Source organism: Lytechinus variegatus, chromosome 13 (genome assembly GCF_018143015.1).
Source record: "Lytechinus variegatus isolate NC3 chromosome 13, Lvar_3.0, whole genome shotgun sequence".
Lineage (NCBI taxonomy): Eukaryota > Metazoa > Echinodermata > Echinoidea > Temnopleuroida > Toxopneustidae > Lytechinus > Lytechinus variegatus.
Window position 1 is genome coordinate 9,241,646 of NC_054752.1, and position 16,107 is coordinate 9,257,752.

General features: G+C 38.0%; 1 protein-coding gene across 3 annotated transcripts in view; it reads right to left on the reverse strand.

The window, feature by feature from the left end:
• LOC121426111 (partitioning defective 3 homolog) overlaps positions 1-16,107 on the reverse strand; it is a 95,149-nt gene that overhangs the window by 15,189 nt on the left and 63,853 nt on the right. For 2 of the 3 annotated variants that reach the window (XM_041622276.1, XM_041622279.1), the window contains 11 exons: positions 11,632-11,799; positions 11,093-11,226; positions 10,662-10,787; positions 9,388-9,692; positions 8,228-8,367; positions 7,508-7,642; positions 6,473-6,682; positions 5,682-6,310; positions 5,184-5,286; positions 4,769-4,832; positions 2,940-3,029 (listed from right to left, as the gene is read on the reverse strand). In XM_041622276.1, the coding sequence (XP_041478210.1) occupies positions 2,940-3,029; positions 4,769-4,832; positions 5,184-5,286; positions 5,682-6,310; positions 6,473-6,682; positions 7,508-7,642; positions 8,228-8,367; positions 9,388-9,692; positions 10,662-10,787; positions 11,093-11,226; positions 11,632-11,799 (2,104 nt within the window). The remainder of the gene's footprint in view (positions 1-2,939; positions 3,030-4,768; positions 4,833-5,183; positions 5,287-5,681; positions 6,311-6,472; positions 6,683-7,507; positions 7,643-8,227; positions 8,368-9,387; positions 9,693-10,661; positions 10,788-11,092; positions 11,227-11,631; positions 11,800-16,107) is intronic. The other variant, XM_041622278.1, reaches the window with a different exon arrangement.

Here is a 16,107-nt window from a genome sequence, read left to right on the forward strand (position 1 = left end):
AGAAGGAAAAAGGAATTGAGCTTTAAGATCCGCCTGTGAATAAAATATCAATTAAGAAATTTATTCAGAACAGAAAGGAAAGAGAATTGAAGAATTAATCAATCAATAATCAATCGAAAATCTTAATAAATCAATTCCAGAAAGCAAGGAAGGAACAGAGTTGAAGATCCCAACCTGCAAAAAGAAATAACAATAACACCCTCGACAACAAAGTGTAGAGGCTGTCTAGAATTTAATTCAAAAACGGCACCAAAAGCCACCACGCTTTGAACGTGAAGAACAATAACCATGACAGGTGGTGAAGGCTTGCTGCCACGTAGGCAGGCCAAGCCCGGTGCCTCGCGAACGCGCTAGCGATGCGGCGCGACGAGAACTCAAACGTTAGAAAAACAATTTAAGTGTCACCAAAAACACGTCTAAAAAGTCACGCCAAGTGTAAATTCTGAACACAATCTTACACACAAATGGAAAGATTGAAATTAAAAGGGAGAATGCACCACAGATAAGCGAAAATAATATACCAAAGCTCAAAAAGATTTGAGCTCTTAGGAGACTTATCTGAGCACGTCTTGACAGGTGGCTTGCCGAAAGCAAAAGAGGAAGATGGACGCTAGTTGCGCGGTGATCATGGGTAGTAAGCCTGAACGGGAGAGGGCGCGCTCGCGCTTTTTAAATCCTTGGGAGTTCTATTCGGGTATGGCAGTCCAGAGGGCTGAACTAGCAAATCAAGTAGATGTATGGAGTTATTGAAGTAAATTTAGCATTGTTTAATACTAAATGATTCAGTCAAGTTGGTCCTTATTGTCAAACTTGTAAAAAATGAAATATCGTATAATTCAAACAATAAAAAAAACAAAAGAAATAGTGAGTGACGGACATCATCGACTATCTCACTTGCAAGCCACTCAGTTGTGCATAGCACTGTTTTGTGAAAAATAGTTGAAACTTTAAAATGTCATAACTTTCTTATTTTACATCCGATTTTGATTAAATTTTCAGTGTTGTGCTAGTTTGATTTTTCTCTATTTATTCAAATCAACATTTTTCTGGGGTGGACTTGACCTTTAATAATAGTAATTGGATATATATATAGCGCCTTTTCAAAGGATACAAAGTGCTGTTAATGGCATAAGACAAGTTAAGGTTTCTAGTTTTATAGGTGTGTTATAGGATGTGTTTTTTTTAAAGGTCAAGAGAAGAGATGTTTTGGAGAGATGGAGGGAATTTGTTCCCAATTTGTTTCAAAACCACCTTTGTGAATTTGGGCATATAGGTTTGAACAATAGAGGCCTGGTGATGGGCTGTAGGCCTTAAAGGGGAAGTTCACCCTGAAGAAAACTTTGTTATAAAAATAGCAGAAAAAATAGTAAAAAATATTGGTGAAGGTTTGAGGAAAATCTGTTAAAGAGTAAGAAAGTTATTAGAGTTCAAAATTTGGGATTTGTGACGTCATAAACGAGCAGCTGCCCCATGTGGTATGTAATATAAAATGTATGAATTTCAAATTTTGTATGGTTCCTGATGACTTAATTTTGTTTTCTTTTCATGATCGGGTGTGAAATGATTTGTCTATTGATATACAAAAGTTACAGTGAAAACCATTTTCAATTTTCTGAGAAAATGACATTTCATTGATTTTTTACCATTCGCTATGTAGGAATGCTGCTCGCATATGACGTCACAAATCAAATAATTGAAATTCGAATAACTTTTTAATTATTTGATGAATTTTTCTCAAACCTTCGGCAATATTTTTTATTATTTTTTCTGCTATTTTTACAATAAACTTTTTGTCAGGGTGAACTTCCCCTTTAAGACATGTGAACTTCATGGGTATGATTCAGAAAAGGAAATGTAAGAAGAACGTTAAATCATGTCAAAAATACTCAACCTTACCATACCTGAGAAACAAACAAATAAAAGAATTAACAAGTCCATTATCAAAATATGCTGTGAAAGGAAATTTGGTGGATATTGTTACAAAAGCTAGGTAAAACAGCGAGGGAGCGTTTCATGAACTAATTGGATGTTCTATCTGACAGAGTCTGTTTTATCTCACAGTTACCATAGTAACAGAGCTTCTCAGCCAATAAAAATCAAGAAAAGTTGTAAGCTCTGTCAACTTGTCAGATATGTTGATGAAACGCTCTCCATATTGAAATAGCATGACTAAGAACTCTATACAAACCAACACACATACGGTGGAATGAAAACAGAAATTTTATAATATATATATATATGTTTGGGGAAACATCAAGTACTGCAGAAAACAAATTTACGTGCATAGCTAAAAGACATGAATCACACCACACGAAAGACACTAAAACTAATAATATTCTATTAAAATACTGGGGGTTGCCCTAAGTTGAAGGAAGAAGTTGCAGAAGTGAGATAAAAAAATTCTTTAGAGTTGAGTTATTTCACATAATGATAACAAGCAAATAGTTATACAAACATCTATAGGCACAGAATGTTTTTCTATTAAGAACAGTTCGTTAAAGCACTAGAGCCGAGGGTTTCTATAAACAAGCAAAGAAAGCAATGGAATAAGATAAGCTGTAATATTTCTTTCTGACAAAAAGACAATGTTTCTGTAGTAGTTTCTCTGACCCATGGGTCATACTAAAATATCATTAATAGATAATACATATGAATGTTTGTGCAAGAACTAATGGGAAAATAGTCTTCCAAAAAGTGAATATTCAGAAATCCTCTATTCCCACAACAGACAAACTTATCCCGGAAATCCCATTTCACTTCAAAAAACTAAAAAGTAAGAGAAGGCAAATGAGTTTTGATTAATAGTGCACTGCAAAAGAAAAGGAAAAAATGCAAAAGAAAATGATTTGAAGCATGGATGGAATGGGAAGCAAAAGCAAAGCCCCTCCTGTTTGTGGATGATGTTTCTTTATCAACACGAGAGGGCGCCAGCTACTTACTCTCTTCAACCTGACTAGTGCTAGGTTTAGAGTCTAGGAGGGAGTCCATAGAGCTTGCTCGGAGCAGACTACTCGTACTCGCAGCAACATCTGTGTAAAGACGGGCAATGGTGGGGGATGGTGGGGACAGCAGTCTTAGTTTATTTTATTCCTCATAAACATGATATTTATTTAATACCTAAAACACCCTTCTACTAAAATATCCTGATTTACTTTTATCTATATTTTATGTAAAAAACTGCCCACAACTTGTGTTCCCTCATCAGATAAAAAATCTAATTTCTAAGCAGTGAAAAATTAAAAAAAAAATTGTCAAAAAATTTTCTTCAAAAAAATGTATGCATAATGCATTTAGTACTTCAACAACCTGTTTATTCGTTAAAAAGAATATTCCTGCCAATTAATATCAGTTTTTAAAAAAATTCAATCACCTCTTTACTGGTTAGTACAAATTCACTGTCTCAACGAACATCTATAATTTGTGATGATTGTAATGATTGTCAATTTTTACAAAATCCACAAACTGAATAAAAAGACTATCTTGCATATGGTTATTCAATCTATTTCACTTATATTACAAGGGGCTCACGGGGGGCTCACATTACAAAAAGGCAATGTTCAAATTGATAAGCATATCAAAGGGGATTCTTAATATCTACAATGATAGAGGAAATGTCTAAACAGAAACGAATAACAATGATGAATAAACTCAAAAGGGTCAACAAATACAGTTTTATTTTATCTACACAAGAATGCCAGTTGCAACTGATCGAGGGCTAAAAGGCTTAAATTCAATTGGAATGAGTGATTTATTACAAAACAAACTTACTTTACAAGACCAAATAGCTTACAACTGTTGCCAGAGAGTAATAATTTTTCTGGGCATGAATTTAGGCTAATGTCCAAGAACTGGAAATTTCTGTTCTTAGAAAAAATATACTGAAGGCTTGAACGAAAACACCATGCTAAAAGCTAAAATAAACAAAAGTTATGAACATACTGTGTGTATAAAATAATGCATAAAATAAATATGTAAAGTGTGCGGCTTGCAAATATGTGTAAGGATAACAACAATATCATAAGTATGCACAAATGCAAATCTTTAAAAATTCATACAGATATTTGATGGAGAGGTTTTGCGTTACACTCAACTGCAAATCATAAAGATGAGATGAAAGGTACATAATGGAATTCAAAATATTCATTACGAATAATCATGCACAGTTTTCAAAATTTTCTTTTGAATGCTTATAGAACAACAATTTTCTTATAAGAATGTTGGGGAATATATGGTGAAAAACAAAAGATTCCAGTTTGATTTTTTTTTTTTAAGATGCTGCATGTTCAGAGATTTCACTTGTATGTCATCTTGGTTTATTGAAATCCTGCACCCTTCCATACCATTCTGGGAGGGTGTATAAAAATCTATATTGTTGAAAGAATATAACCCTTGTCAAGATTATAATTAGTTTTCCAATAATCAGTGGGTTTTTTTTCACTTTATCCACTTGCTATTTCCATTTAAACTTCATGTGCAAACGGACCTTCATCAAAACTTTTGAAGTTCCAATATGATTTCTGGAAATGCTTACGGAAAAATAAAGACTATTTGTGACTTTATTTATTTTGGTTGCTTGATTATGCCCCATATATATTATTCCCCATCACACACAGTTCTGTGGATAAGCATATTTGAGTTTGACTGATTTTTAGAATGACCAGTAAATTATGTGACAATGCCACGGCAACATTATAAATATAGCACCAAATAAACCTTTTCTTTTGAACCAATACAATCGTCCATAGGACAACATTCAACAACACCTTACCTTTTTGTACTGTGGTTGTTTGTTTCTTTGGTATTTCGCCTTTTGTTTTCTTGTACCAGGCCATCTGATATGAATGAAAGAACAAAACAATAAATTTATTTGAGAGGTGCTTTACAGGAGAAATGGAATTGAAGAAATAGAGAGTTTGAGAGAGAGAGAGAGAGAGAGAGAGAAGAGAGAGAATGATAAGAAAACAATAAAATATGAGAAAGGAAAATATATTGATTCAACAGGTTATATGACACATGTAATATTAGGGTGCTTTAGATGTCACAACCTAGCTCCTCTATCAATGTGCTCTCCTCCTTATTCATGAACGGTAAGGCTGATTTTCCCAAGATTCCACATCAAGGATACAACATTTAAAGCTCCCTATTGCCGTGGGCGAAGATGACTGTCAATTTGAATTATTTACCTGCTTGGCATCCAGTGAGCCTCCTTGACGTCGCTCTGAAAAGCTGGCCCTGGCATAGTTGTCTCGAGCAAAGTTGTCAGGATCCGGTAAGGGACTCAGCTCCCTACAACGATAAAGCAAGTGAGTAGAACAGTCAGCATTTTCTATGACTATAAATCCTGATTGATTTCAAACATGAGCTGATCGATTTACAAATTTATATATCGTTCTCAGGAGACAAAGCTGCCATTTTAGTAAGGAAACCCTCTCTATTCTGGTAAAATTACTTGATGGCACCTTATCATTGAAAAAAAATGAGGTTGCCTATATGTATGTGAAGAAGACAATGCTGAAAAACCTTATTCTTTTTTATTTTGCTAAGTGATTCTAAGCACAATACTGGGTTTATATTAACTGTGACATTTAATACCTGAATTCCAAAACGTACGCATCTAGTTGCAAATGGACAAAAAACCCATTACAACGCACATTTTGGTAAAGACCAATACTGTAACTTACCCATCTTTAGCACCACTCTCCCAGTCCAGGAGCCACTGAGGGGGTGAGGGTGCCCTGGCTGAAGGTGAACTGTGGATCGACAAGTGCATAGAAGGACTAGCATCAGACTGCATAGCCATCTCTCCTCCTGATGACGGCAGCGTCTGTCCATCAGAAGACTTCCTTGACCGGCTGTAGATAGGTTCTCCATCACTACCTGGGTAGGTGACCTTAGCCCCCTGGTGCCTCGGCGAGGTGGCATGGTGCGGTTCAACCGACGCTTGCACCACAATCTCGTTACCGCGCTGCACGCCACCGTTCGTTGTCCGGGAGCTCAGGACTCCATCGGAAAGGCTGTTCGGCATCACGAAGCCGCCGCCGCCATCCTTCTGAGGGAGTGGAGACAAGAGTCCGCTATCTACGTTGCGATCTCCTGCAGGACTGGTTGCGCCCTTGTTGAGGTTGTTGGTGTGGGCCAGGGGATCCTGCTGGTCGAGTCGTCGGGCGATCACCAGGGAGATCGTGGAACGGGGAGATTTCTCGTGTGACATTGCCAGACGGAGGGTTTCCATTGCTTCGCTGTTTGACATGTTGGCCAGCGAGGTGTCATTGATGCACAGAAGTTGGTCATTTGGACGTAAGCGACCATCCTACAACATGGAAAACAAGAACTAGATAAATGAACATGCAGGAATTATAGTATTTACTCGCAAAAGTTTGGTTATATACAAGAGAGTATTTTCACCCTCGTGGATTTTCTTGTGTTACAAAGAGCTCTGCTGTCCATCCACTGAACTACAGAGTAAGCGTACCTTAGATGCTGCTCCTCCATGGATCACAGACTTGATGAAGATTCCTAGATCTTTGCTGCTGTGTTCCTCCGTGGCCCCGCTGGTCTTGCCTTTGACGCTGACCCCTAACCCCGCTGACCCAGTGTCATTCAAGGGAATGTCGAAGGTCATCACTGCTCGGTTCTGAGGAGAGGTGACCGGTTCTTCCACTGTAGCGGTATCTTCAGGCTGCTTGAAAGAAAAAATATCAAAATAAAATTAGATATCAGTTATATCAAGTTTAATCACTGAAATCATGTCCTTGGCATGGTAATTAGAAAAATTTGGGTCAATGTAGGGAATAGGGGGTTTGGCGGTCAACTCTCAAGTTATAGAGCAGCACAAATAATATCACAATCATATTTGGGTAAGCGCTTAAGTAATTGAAATACAAAAGTAAAATGATAAACCCATAAAAATAAAAGTAGATAGAGTATACCCTTCTAGGTAATGGCAATTTTTCATCTATCGTTACTGTTTAGGTCCCAGAAATGACAGGTAACTAATTATAATAATTGCACATTTATATTGCCAATGTATATACTCAACTATGCATTGCAATGATGTTATTATCATTGGTACCTAGCTATAGCCGTGCTGCCTACAGGTGCTTTGGCATTCAAGAAATTTCTTCCTACCAGGTACCCATTCACCTCACCTGGGTTGAGTGCAGCACAATATGGGTAAACTTCTTGCTGATGGAAAACACGCCATGGTTGGGAATCGAACCCACGTCCCTCTGATTGAAAGACGAGTGTCACAACCACGACACCACGACGTCTGCGCTTTATTTTTTGTGGCAGGCCTCTCTGGATTTATGACTGGGCCCATATATAAAAATTGTGCCCATGATTTAATGCTGTTTAAACGAAAGATATCTAGATTTCACTCTTTCATTAAATGATATGAAAATCAATGGCTTCATCAATCTCTCTTCTTCCTGAGGAAATTGACCACATTCAAATTCACAGTAACTGACATGCCCTCAATTTATGCTGTCAAGTGAAAAGTACTGACCAACTGTCGTGGAACCATCTTGACTGGCGAGTCTTGTCTGGACACCACTAGGTTGACCACACCTCCGAGCTTGACACTTCTCAGGATGGACACAGCTTCACTTTGACTCTTACCGGTCATCTCAATACCATTCACCTAATGACACAAAACAAATTTACATGAATATGATTATAATTTGTCAGTCCAAGGTGTTCTGTCTTATGTGATTCATGAAACAATCTCAAGTCAGAGTTGTCATCATACAAGTATAATGTTGGGTCACGTTCAAATTTTTAAGCAGATAGACCTTGATAAGAGTGCAATGAATACAAAAGAACAAAATTATTATACATAAAATATGAGCATATGATTATCACTTTTTCATGAACTCTGAAAAAAATCAAAGCTCAGCCCCAAAAATAACTTGTTTGCATATAAACTTGACTGCTCTTGTAAAACTTTGTTGACTTTAAGAGCTTTCACATCATTCCTTTAGAAAGTACTCGGCCAACCCTATTTTGTTTTTCTTCTTTTACTGCAAATATTCACAGGGGGGCTAATTAAAGTCTACAAGAAAATGAAATCCGCAAATTTCAACTTCGTCATGTTTTTTTATTTTCTTTTCACATAAACTCCCTGTATGGCTACTCATTCTCATACAAGCCTTTATGATACAATTATTCTTAACATCAGGAAACCCTTTATGAAATGCTTCCCAGGAATAGATTTGGATTTCCCTACCTCCATGAGCCTATCGCCAGGTTTGAGCCTGCCATCAGAAATGGCTGCTCCTTTAGGAAGGATGTTCTTGATGAAGATAGGATTCTTGCCTCCAGTTGGGTTGTCTCGAGATGTCACGCTGAAACCTAACCCTTGAGGACCTAGTCGATCAAAGAAAATAGCAAATTTAAGAACATATTCATACGAAAGTGGATCCTTGAGTGTAGTATTGCCCCTCGAGACCAGATCTAAGGACAGGCAGGTGGCCTTCGCCATAGCCTAAGATGAGACCTGGGTCCTGTCTTACAAAGAGTTGCGATTGATTAAATCAACCACAACTATGGAAAGCCAGCTACGTCAACATCTAAAATGCATGATTCTTCAAAAGGTTTTCTAGATTTGCTGAATGTTCTTACATTCATTGTTCTATTGATAATTTAGTGTGCTTCTTTTCATTTACAAAGGACACTGTGGATAATTCCTGTCCAAAAAAAAATGACGTTGATGGATTTCCATACAGTTGAGGTTGATCAAATCAATCATAAGTCTTTGTTGACATGGGCTCTGAAAATATTTGACAAGTAAGAAGGTAGCAATAAGTTAATACATGTACATCAAACTTTTAAGTTGTAATCCTCAAAGACCCTGGCCTCAAGGACAGTTATGTGGCCTTGAACTTGTCCTTGGTCTCGACAGTCTGGCCTAAGCTTTCTGGCCTTATTGCATGATTACAGTATTTAATTAGGAAGCACACTCCCATTTGATATTTCTGTAATGTGTATGAACCTCAAGTACAATATTCAATCTTACTTTTATGTTCTTATCTGATAATCTTTTGTTAATTTGTACATATATATTCCTTGCGTTTATTTTTCTTTTTTTTTCTGTGAACTTTATATGTGTTAGCCTTCGGACTGTTTTTACAATGTCTTCATATCATAAACCGAATTGAATCAAACTGAATTGAATATAGACAATATAGGGTTTGTGCTTTTCAAATCTTTGTGCCTTCTCTCTTTACATTTTTCTGTATCACAAAATCTCTATGCCTTGTCTTTTCGGATTTCCTCACAAGTTTCAAGATTGATCTGTCTCTGATAAAATTTACATGTGGAGTGGATTCTCCATTCATATGCTAAATACAGAAAAGGATAAGGGTGATGTCATGAAGGATCTCCTACCTTTCATAAGCTGAATATAAAGCTTGCGCCCGATCCTCCTGGTGCTCATGGGTGCTATCAGCTTCGCATTGGGGCTCTTATCCGTTGGAGACGACAGGGCGGTGGTAGGAGATCGGACGGGGATGACCGGAGGGACCTTCCCGCCTGGTGACTTTGGTGGGATGGTGATCTCAAGGTGGCCGTTCTCCCTGGGGGTGGTGGAGTTGGTAGGCCCGACGGGGGATTCGGAGCTGAAGAACTTGTCGCGTTGAACGGTCAGCTTGACAGTGGGGTTCCGCATGGCGTCTCTCAGCATTTCTTGGGCTCTTAAAGGGTGAGATACATTGGGTGACCTTTATGAAAATCTTAGCTGCATTGCCCTAAAGTTTATTTAATATGGTGTTTATTGTCAACACAGAGCCACCAACTTCAATATTCACTTATCAGGGATCATTTACTGAAGATGGTGGGAGATTTTTCTCAATTACGAAAGATCCCATGAAAGATATCAAAGTATGGATTGGGAGATGTTGAAAATCTGCCATTGTCACTCAAAATTAGTCACTTTTCAAGGAGAGTCCCTCACAATCTGGGAGACTTGGCAGCCCTGCTCAATATGACCAATCCTCGCAAGCAAGGTGGCAAAATTTATCATAGATTTTTTTCTTATTACAATTATTATCAAATTTTGCTTTTTACTTTGCGAGGTAGGTTTTGATGCTACAGATCTTAACTCGTCACATACATTGCACAAAAAATGAATTTGGTACATAAGGCATAGAATAGGGAGGAAAGCAAAGGAGAGGTAGAGAGCAAGATGCCTCGTATCAAGCCAAACATCAAAAGTCATCAAACTTTGATGTCTAGCCCCCCAAAAAACCTGATATCAGTTGCATACAAGTAACCAGTATGATACTGGTAACTTTGTCATCCAATGGTAACTTGCATGGAATCCTTCATTCTGATTGGCTGTTGATAGGCGTTACCATGGTAGTTACCATTGGATGGAAAAGTTGCCATAATAGTACCTTTAATGCAAGGGGGCCCTGGCAACACTGATAATATTTTGATGTGATAATTTTCTTTCTAAGACAACAATATACTACAGTAATTTTATACAATTTAATTATTTTTGTATTGCTTGGAAGCATTAAATGAACATTCGCTGTTTTAAAAGGTGTCGGATCTGACGTTTCTGGCTTCTGATTGGCGGAGAAAACAGGTTTCTGCGTGTTACTAAGGTAACTGCCAGTGCTAACTTTTCTGTAATTGCATCGAGTTATTCTAGGACTCACCTATTAAATGAATGAAGTGAGATATCACTACCGTTGATCTGTACAATGTAGTCGCCAGGTAAAAGACGGCCATCACGTGCAGCTCTGCCACCAGCCTCAATACTGTGAACAACTATACCAAAAGCACTGCGGGAAGAAAAAATAGACATTACTAATAATTTCTATAGGAATTCATATACCGTAGTCTATCTGGAAATTAATATCATTGTCATCGTCATCAGTATCATCATCCTCATCATCATAATCTTCATTATATTCATCATCATCACCATCATCATTTTCCTCATCATCATCATCATCATCATTTTCATCATCCTCATCATCATTACCATCATCATTATCACCATCATCACCATCATCATCACCATCATCATTTTCCTCATCATCATCATTTTCATCATCATCATCACTACGGTATAGGGCATTTTTACCTTCCATCTTCTTGTTCTATCTTACTGATGATGTGAACACCTAACGGTGTACCATCATTGGTCAGCACAATACTGTCTGTCTCAGCCTCCACATCTCCTTCAATCATCACATCCGGACCTCTCTCTGAACCGACCTGAAAAAAAAAACAATGAAAGACATTTAAAGACAGGTCGGAGGGAGGGCTATTGTTTCTTTCTCTCTCTTCTGTTTTTCAAATCTGGGCAGTGTTTCACAAAGATTTAAGTGTTATTTAGAGCCATGCTTAAATGGCAACATGCACATGATATGTAATGTGCAATCTTATTGATTACTACACAAATATGTGCATCCTCTTAGCATGGTTTGACCAAGTGGTGATGTCTTTTATACCATAACCAACTGATAATTCTTAGTCACATTTAAATCAATAAGAGGTCTTTCAAACCAGCTCTGGAGATGGTGACAAGAACGCAAGCGAAGAGATCTTCTAGACTGGTTTCCAAAACTGGTTTATGGAAAACCGGTTCAAGAAATTAGATGAGAACAGGGTCCTACTCACTTTGCTCTCAGCCTTCTGCTGTGCATCGGTCCATTTGTTCATGCTAGGATGAGCGCTGGAGAGCGACTGACGGGCAGAGCCTGCGGAGTCACGGCCAAAACGGGAAAAGGCACTGTTCAGCTCGTCTCGACTTCCTCGACGAGATCGTGGCTTGTCACCAGAAGAGGTCTGCGTAACAAAATGAAACAGAAAAAACGTGATTTCTCACTGTACTTCCTTTTTGATGGGTGTTAAAATCTAGAATATTGATGTTTTCCTTTTTAAATACCTATAAATTAAATATCTAAATGTACACCACTCCCCCCCCCCCCCCCCTCTCCTCTTTATAATGAAATATTACTTCACATAATTCTTAATTATCAATAGCCTTTACATTCTGAATCTTGCATGTTATTCAAGTTGTATAATTTTTAATACTGGTACTAGGTAGAGTATTACATAAGACTATCCAAATTGCTGTTCTCAGCTGATATGAAAGTGAATCAAGCTGTTACATTAGTCGTGTTTAGTATCATTTTAAATCTCTCTATGATTGTTTCTATAATGTTATATTTCAAAAGTAATGTGAGTGATTAAATAAGTAATAGATAATTCTTTTGCCTACTCCTGTTTTGATGACCCAATTCAACATGATTCTTCAATAATGAATTAAATTCAACTTGTGAAACCTGCTGTATGACCAGGATACAACACCTATCCATGCAAACAAAAAACTGAGTTAATATAGTTATAAAGTGTCCATCACAAAGGGGCATATATTCTAATTAGTGTCTAGCTTCCCTTTTCATCTTTAGAAATGATCATAGTCTCAGTTTCACCTGTAAACGGATGGGGGAATTCACCCAAAAGGTACTATGTATTCCCTTTATATCATGTTATCAAATGCATATTGTAACTTTTCAGGGGCTTTGAAATAAAAGAAAAATTATTTAAACAGAAAATCAGTTTTAAGTCAACTTACATACTAAATGATAAATCCATACAAAATGAATCTTGAATATCATATTAGAATATCAAAATAAAATGAAGTCAGGTTATAGGAATAATTCTCCTTTTTTGTTGTTGTTGTTGTTTTTAATGAAAGTCAAGACTGGGGATCGCCTGGAGAACCTTGGATATCAAACAAACCAACTACATGATGTAATCTCCCCACCATCAAAAACAAACTACATGATATTATCCCCCTCCCCATCACAAACCAGCTACATAATGTAACCCCTCCCCCATCACAAACCAGCTACATGATGTAACCTCCACTCCACCCTCCACGACAAACCAACTACATTATGCAACACCCCCCGATCACAAACAAGCTCCATGATGTAACCCCCCCCCCATCACAAACCAGCTACATAATGTAACCCCCCCCCCCTCCATCGCAAGAGAGCTCCATGATGTAACCCCCCATCACTAACCAACTACATGATGTACCCCCCCTCCATCACAAGTGAGCTATATGATGTAACCCCCCCCTCCCCATCACAAACCAGCTACATAATGTACCCCCCATCACAAACCAGCTACATGATATAACCCCCCCCCCCCCCTTTCCATCACAAACCAGCTGTATGATGTAACCCCCTCCTCCAATCACAAACCAGCTCCATGAATTACCCCCCCCCCCTTCCATCACAATTCAGCTATATGATGTAACCCCCCCCCCCTCCACATCACAAACCAGCTACATGATGTAACCCTCCCCCATCATAAACCAGCTACATAATGTAACCCCCCCCCCATCACAAACCAGCTACATGATGTAAACCCTCCCCCATCATAAACCAGATACATAATATAACCCCCCCCCCCATCACAAACCAGCTACATGATGTAAACCCTCCCCCATCACAAACCAGCTACATGATATAACCACCCCCCCCCCTCTATCACAATGCAGCTATATGATGCGAACCCCCCCCCCCCCCTTCGCAAACCAACTACATGATGTAACCAGCCCCCTTCCTTCATCTTGAACCATGTATATCAAACAAACAATCAACCGAAGTACATGGTATGCCCTGGAGTTAGTTTAGAAATTAATATTTCAAGGCTTATCTCATCTAATTATCTCAATGGAAGCCAGCTATAATGGTCACAGAGCAAGGAGATGCGACCCGGCCCCGGCGTTTGGAAGGCATGGTCATGGACGGCTGAACTGTGTGTGCTGCTCATCGTTTGCCAGCACAGCTTGATGTTAAAGGGAAAGATTCACCCGGACATGAATTTAGTTTTGATAAGAACGGAAGAATACATGGTGTACCGTGAAACCTACTACTCTATTCTTCTTCACCATAGAAACCTTCAGAAGTTACAGCAGAAGAATTCAAGATAAATTGGGTGAAAATTGATCATAGAAGATCAAAATGTTTAAAGCTTTCATTTTGAGATGTAAAGACGAGCAGCTCATTTTCAGGTGATACCAATTGATTTGAAAAATAAAATATATAAATAAATTAAAGTGATTTTTGTGTGTGTGTGTTGGATATAGCATCAGACACATAATTTCATACCCTCTTCTATAATAAAATATTTGAAATTCATCATGTTTGCTTGAAAAAAAATGGAATTAATGGAATTTATATTACATGATGTATATGGGGATCTCGTTTGCAAATGACATTGGAAAATTAACACTTCAGAGATTCATATTTATTCTGTATTCATCAAATCTCCATCAGCACTTTTCTCTAGTTTTTCTGCTCATCAATAATCAAGGGTGATTGAACCATGAACCATCTGATGAAGAGCCATTTAAATATTCTCCGAAGAACCACTTCATCTCTGGGAAATTACTGCATTCTACGTGGTGGTGGTGGTGGTGGATGTGCCCTTTTAAAAGTAATTTCCATGAATAGAAATACAGCCTATAACCGCATAATGAAGCCATCATAATAACCAGCCCCACTCCACAAATTGGCCCTTCTCGACGACGGCAAGGGGCGAACCCTATATGGACACCGGCAAGTGGCAACCACTCACTGCCGAATGTTGTCATACACTTCATGCAGAAATTACAAGGAGGCAGCCGATATTGCTTCTTGTCGAAGACATGTATGCAAGTCTTCTCGCTGCCTATTACGAATCAATGTATGCATTGTTCATGTGCACTTTCGCATAATTCTATTAAAATGATAATGACGATTCCTAAATTGTCCTTGCCTTGTGTCAAGATTATATAGAACTTTACAGCATACTTATGAAAGATGTATGTTCTAATATGTATTTCCTATATTTGTAGGCGTATATTATATCACAATACTACTTCGGGGATAGCAATTTGGGGCCATAAAATATCAATTTCTATGTATTTTCAAAGTTATTTTGTCATTAACAATTAAATTCTTGTGTAAAATAGCATGACGGAACAGGAATAAATGATCAAATACAATTTTTGAATACAATATGCAATAGTTGATCTAATCGATGATGAATTATGTTCATAGTTGAATGTTGCATGCTAGAATTTCAAAACACATCAATAACAGAAAAGTGTACATTCATGTTTACATAGAAGAGGGCCTGTAAAGCACAATACAAGCACATTTTTGGCTGAAGTACATATACCTCTATGGTACATGTACATGTATGCAAGCCCTTGACACTACAGTTCATGCCCCTCCCCCTTAACAATCACATTTTGAACTTGACCTTTACCACTATCACCCTGGCCCATCAACCTACTCCTATTCAAGTAAATTTCCCTCAATGGTACATGTATTCATATAAGCAACCAGCCCCTCTCCATTAAAACCAGAAATGTAATTCACAATATATCATAATGTAATATACACGTAACATACACTGGATAGTCCATTCCCTGCATTGCAGCTGGAAATCCTGGAAAACCCTCCCCTTGACTGTCACGTTCAATCGCAGAGACCACCTATCTCCTGGGTAGTTTTCATGCACAAACCCTTAAAGCTATAAATCTAGTGCCTCCGAAAGCTGCATGAAGAGCTCAGACATTTGACTGCAGCTATATAGGCGCTGTACCCTAACTGCTCTTGACAGTATCAATAATATCGGTGACTGATTTATGCTTGGGTCAAAGCAATTAGAGGTATTTGATTTTGGTTGCAATTAAGTGCATAGACTACATCTCATGGTATGAATTTGTGTCTCATCAAGCATAGTATGCACTCACAGTAGATTGCATACATCGTTCTGCACTTAAAGAGAGAGCTCAGCTCCTATTGCAAATCAAAACTGAAATTACAAATGAGAAATACAACGTCTGCATGTAAAAAAATCACTGACAACACTCTTTATGAAATGCTTCCCTGACCTTAAGATCGAATCCCCGAACAAGACCCTAGACACATTTAAGGTGTCAGTCTCGTTTTTCATTAATAATTTCCTTGTCAATCTTGATTTCTACTATTTCACATGAGTGCATGTCATACATTGTATATATCTGGTCTTTTCATTGGACTTCTGAATTCAACAATCCTTGTGGAGGAGCCGTGGTGTAGTGGT